General features: G+C 58.8%; 1 protein-coding gene and 1 non-coding gene across 2 annotated transcripts in view; one reads left to right on the top strand and one right to left on the bottom strand.

The window, feature by feature from the left end:
* Cdc42bpb (CDC42 binding protein kinase beta) overlaps window positions 1-1,808 on the top strand; it is an 83,927-nt gene extending 82,119 nt beyond the window's left edge. Inside the window, 2 exon segments of the mRNA XM_033766825.1 lie at window positions 33-119; window positions 1,505-1,808. Of these exon segments, the coding sequence (XP_033622716.1) occupies window positions 33-119; window positions 1,505-1,636 (219 nt within the window). The 3' untranslated portion in view covers window positions 1,637-1,808.
* A 2,454-nt stretch (window positions 1,809-4,262) lies between these two features.
* On the bottom strand, window positions 4,263-4,759 carry LOC104850366. The gene is made up of 3 exons (XR_004518367.1): window positions 4,703-4,759; window positions 4,510-4,603; window positions 4,263-4,438 (listed from the first exon to the last, which is right to left on the bottom strand). It is a non-coding gene; the product is annotated as an uncharacterized LOC104850366 (transcript).

Raw genomic sequence — 4,759 nt, 5'->3', positions numbered from 1 at the left:
GTGCCCTGGCGCGAGGCTTTCCCTGCATGAAGGCCGTGCTTCTCACAGGCGGGGCAGAGCCTGGAGTGACCGTGCCTCTGAGGAGCATGTCCGACCCCGACCAGGACTTCGACAAGGAGGTGAGGCCGCCGGCCCGGGACGCTGCACAGTGGGAGGAGCCTTTGTCATCCCTGGAGCAGCACCCTGGGCGGCCAGGCTGAGGCCCAGCTGGTGACACGGCTGCGCAGATGTCTTGAGCCCAAGAGGCTCTCGCCCTGAGGTTTGCGCAGCCTCTGCAGCTCCCGCACAGTCGGGAGAGCTCCCTGCGTCCAGCAGGACTGTCCTTCCTTTTAAATCTCCAGCTGGGCCTTACACTCCCATGTGACATAGGGGCACGGTGCCCTGGGAGCCTGAGGCAGGAGGATCATAAGCTCCAGCCCAGCCTGGGCAACTTCGTGACTTCGTGAAAGCTGGTTTCAAAATAAGGGCAGGGGGTGCAGCCCTGCCACACCCTGGGTTCAGTTCCAGGTGCTCTCATTTAGAGGGGCTTTCTTTGCTGGCTTGGGCTGTCCCTCCACTTCCCTGAGCCACTTGGTGTCCTTTGTAGGCAGCACTGTTCTCAGGCCTCTGAGAGCTGCTGCCTGTTTGACCTCAGTGTGACTGCCCGTGGACATACTTCTAGAGAAGGAGTACAAGGTGGCACCCTGTGGGGCTGCTGCCGGGCCGGCCCTGGCGTCTTCTTGCACCAGTTCACCCCACCCTCTTCGGTCGTATCAGTTTGCTTGCTCTTTTCTGTGACAATATATTTGGCCCAGGGTTTCAGGGGATTCAGCCCAGAGTCCGGTGCGCTGGCTGCAAGTCAGGCGCGTCTGGGGGAAGGACACAGTGGAAAACCGCAAGAGCGAGGAGCGCCCCCACCCGGGAGGGGGTGGGACAGGACAGGCCTCGCCTCGTGGCCGCTCAGTCACGCCCACCAGTGTGCCTGCCAATCCCGGCGCAGACCACACCTGCCCTACTGAGCGAGCCTCTGACAGGAGGGCAAATTGCAGCTTTCAGCTGCCATTACTTTCCCAGGATCGAAGGTCTTCTAGTATTTTGTCTTAAGTGTGCTTTGTCTTACAGAAGTTTGTAGTAATTTTTTTTGTGGGGGGTACCAGGGATTGAGCTAGGGACCTTGTGCTTTCGAGGCAGGCATTAGAACCCCTAAGCTAAATCCCCTGCCCAGTTTGTAGTAATTTTTATGCAGACCAGTTTATCAAAGTGACCTCTGGGGTCTCTTCAAGATCCTTGCAGGGTGTTTTCTAATGTTCTTCACTGCACTTGAAAAGTATGTGTGCTCGAGTGTACATGAGTCCCGGGGCAGTGCAAGTGCCCACAAGCAAGCACTGCTCTCCCCAGGAGCCAGCTGGAGCCAGGCCCTGAGTGCCCTGCAGCATGGCTGCAGGTGACCCCAAGGGGAGCAGTGCCATATGGCCACCTGAAGGCCAGCACTGGTTTCTCACACATCCCTTCTCTGTGTCGACAGCCTGATTCGGATTCCACCAAACACTCAACTCCCTCAAACAGCTCCAACCCCAGCGGCCCGCCAAGCCCCAACTCGCCCCACAGGAGCCAGCTGCCCCTCGACGGTCTGGAGCAGCCCGCCTGTGACGCCTGAGGCCCCTCCCCGTGCATTGCCAAGACTGGGCTGACAGTGCTGTCTTCGGAGCTGGAGGGTCGTCTGTAGATACGAATCAAGTCTGTGTCAGTCAGGACCCAGCTGGGTGCCGCATCCCATGGGTGGCGTAGACCAGACCACTTGTCTGCACAGCTGAGGCCACACAAAGGACCACCGCACACCTCACCCGCACTGCCTCACCTGTGCAGCGCCTCAGCGCCTGTCTCCCCTGTTGCCTGAAGCCATTCCCAAGCCCCTAGGAGAATAATAGCAAGTTGTGTGTCACCCCGCATCGTGAGATTTGTGGACAGAAGAGCACAGGTCGGCTGTGGCCTTCCAGTTCACTTTCCCGTTGCACAGCCACCTGCAGGTGACACCTGCCTGTGGACAGAACCCAGGCCCAGCAGACCACGTCCCGCGTGGAAGTCCACTCTGAACACAGCCAGGACACGTCACCAGCACCTGCTGCTGCGAGCCACTCCACCTGCTGGAGAGGTGGCCATGGTCCAGGGAGCGCACAGTGGGTGTGGGCCTCCCCCCCACACACACATGGAGCCCCATGAGTAACAACCATTCTGACTGGGTGGGAAACACCTGACACTCATGCATAGTGGCCACAACTCGTGTGTCGTGTCTGGTCAGGTCTGTGGCCTTGTCGTAAAGGCTTGTCCCAGCTCAGGACGGCTCCTTGTCCTCCCATCTAGCCACGCTCACAGCTGTTTGGGACCCGCACTTGGGGGAGTTTGGCACTGAGGGCCCTGACACAGCAGTGTCACACCCAGCACCTGTTGCCCCGCCCACCCTCCAGGCCTGTGTCGCCAAGGTCCCTGCTGGGGTTCTGGTTTTTACTTTTTTAATGTAAGTCTGAGTCTTTGTAATTATTGAATCGTGAGAACATTTTTGAACAATTTACCTGTCAATAAAGCAGAAGGTGGCAGTTTTAAAGCTCCCCGTGCTTGGGGTAAGGTGGTGTCACCAAGTGTGCCTGAGTACCTGGGAGCAACCCAGGACAGCAGTCGCCGCAGATGACACTGAGCACAGAGGTCATGGAAGGGCTACGTGTCCGTGAGGCACGTCTTTGCTGGTTTCCAGGTTCCCCCAGGGGGCATTAGTGGAGCAAGGGACAGGGTCTCAGCCTGAGGGCAGTGAGCCCGACATCGTGGCACAAGCCTGACACAGCAGAGCGGGGGCCCTGGCCACACCCACCCCTGCCAGGCCAGCTCAGGTAGTTGCCTCCTGCCGAGACCTGGGGGGGGCAGGGATTGTGACTTCCCAGGAGTGTGGCTGAGGGCAGTGGGGCCATGGTGGGGAACACAGCCCCACTGGATGTTGGCATAGCTTGGCTCCTGTTGCCACAGATACAGCGTTTCTCCCAGGCACAGCCACACCAGCTGCCAAGCACTGGGCCTGTATGATTGCAGCTGGAATAGCAGACAGGTTGCCCTGGGGCCCTTCCTGAAATCGTGGTGGTGGTCAGAGCCTGTGTGGGCAGAGGGAAGGGCAGGTGGTATGGCACAGCGGCGGCAGCCTGCTGCAGCACCTGTGCTGCTCAGAACGCTGAACCCAAGGAGTGCTGAGCTACATCCCAGTCTCTTTAGTTTGAGACAGTCTACTAAGTTGCCCAAGCTGGCCTAGAACATAGGATCCTCTTGTCTCAGCCTCCCAAGTAGCTGAGGTAAAGGCGTGAGCCACCATGACTGGCTCTTGGCCATCTCTTAAGTACTGGGGATTGAATCCAGAGTCCACACTGAGCTCTGTCCCCAGCCCTTTATTTTTTGAGACCAGGAATGCTGAGTGGCTAAGTTCCAGGATGGTGTCCAGCAGCTATTCCCGGGACTGCTCCGATTCAAAAGCTCACCTCAAATTTGGCGATCTTCCTGCCTCAGCCTCCCAGAGTTCTGGGGTTATACACATGTGCCACAGTGGCTGGCTCTAGGCCACTTTTAAAAAACGAAATACTAGCTGCTGTGGACAAAGTGGTATCAACAAAGTGAAATATGCCACAGCTCCATGAGTGGCAAGTTACTCCTACAGGACACAAGTGCCACAGAAAAGCCAGAGACAGGAGTCCTGTTCACAGAAGTACCACACAGCTGAACTAAGCTATCAGAAGTTGGGCACAGTGGCATTGCCCTGCAGTCCCTGCTACTAAGGGTGAGGATAGAGGATCACTTGAGTCCATGAGTTCAAAGCCACTATGGCAGCATAGCAAGACCCTGCCTCAGAGACAGGAGGTCTGTAGGGTAACAACAGGGCCTGGCCTGGAAGATCAGGGTCCAGCACTGTCTCTAGGCCCAGCTGCTGGCCACACAGAAGCAGTCACTTTGTGACAGCTGGGCAGGTGACACACATAACAGCCTCCCCACTGCCTCAGAACCTGAAGTCCCAGGACTAGGTACAGCCCAGCTCAAAGGCCCTGCCTTCAGCCCCATATCCTGTGCACAGGTGACACGGCGGTGCAGTGGCAAACCCATGACCTGTGACACACCGACGTCTACTCGCCCAGCCCCAGCTCCCAGTAGGCCTCACCCCTACTTCCCCTCCCAGCTCTGAACATCCCACCCTCCGGCCAGCTGTGTGGCCCAGCAGAGCGAGAATGGGCAGGCAGAAGGCACTGTCCGTGACCTTGGGTGCAGAAAAAAACCCTTTATTGTGGGCACCAGGAGGCCTCAAGGTGGGGGTCCCCACTGTGCAGGTGGGGTCTGGGTATCAGGCTTCCGTCTCGGCCACAAACAGCGGGTTCACGAAATAGCAGGTGCTGCTGTCCACATCCAGGCCCACGCTGGGCAGCTGTACTGGGGGCTGCAGGGAGACGGGTCAGCCTAGAGAGCCAGGGCTAGCCCTGAGGGACCCGCAGCTCCCCACACCCTCACCTGCTCCTTCCAGGTCGCCGAGTGGAACACAGGGTTGGAGAAGCCCTGGGGCAGCCCTGAAGGCTGGGACTCCGCCTCCTGATGTCTCCTCCACCTGTGTGCGAGCAGTGGGCACGGGAGGCGGGGAACCCAGGACACCGGGGACCACAAGGCTGCCCCGTCCCCTGCCCCTCATGGCCGGCCCCCTTCAAACCTCAGAAGACCGGTGCGGCGCAACACCAACCCGGTCCCCAGCAGCGCCAGCAGCAGC

Source organism: Fukomys damarensis, unplaced genomic scaffold (genome assembly GCF_012274545.1).
Source record: "Fukomys damarensis isolate Sample0158 unplaced genomic scaffold, DMR_v1.0_HiC HiC_scaffold_21, whole genome shotgun sequence".
Classification (NCBI taxonomy): domain Eukaryota; kingdom Metazoa; phylum Chordata; class Mammalia; order Rodentia; family Bathyergidae; genus Fukomys; species Fukomys damarensis.
The sequence above is the reverse complement of the archived record's forward strand: the minus strand, read 5'-3'. Positions and strand labels throughout refer to the sequence as shown.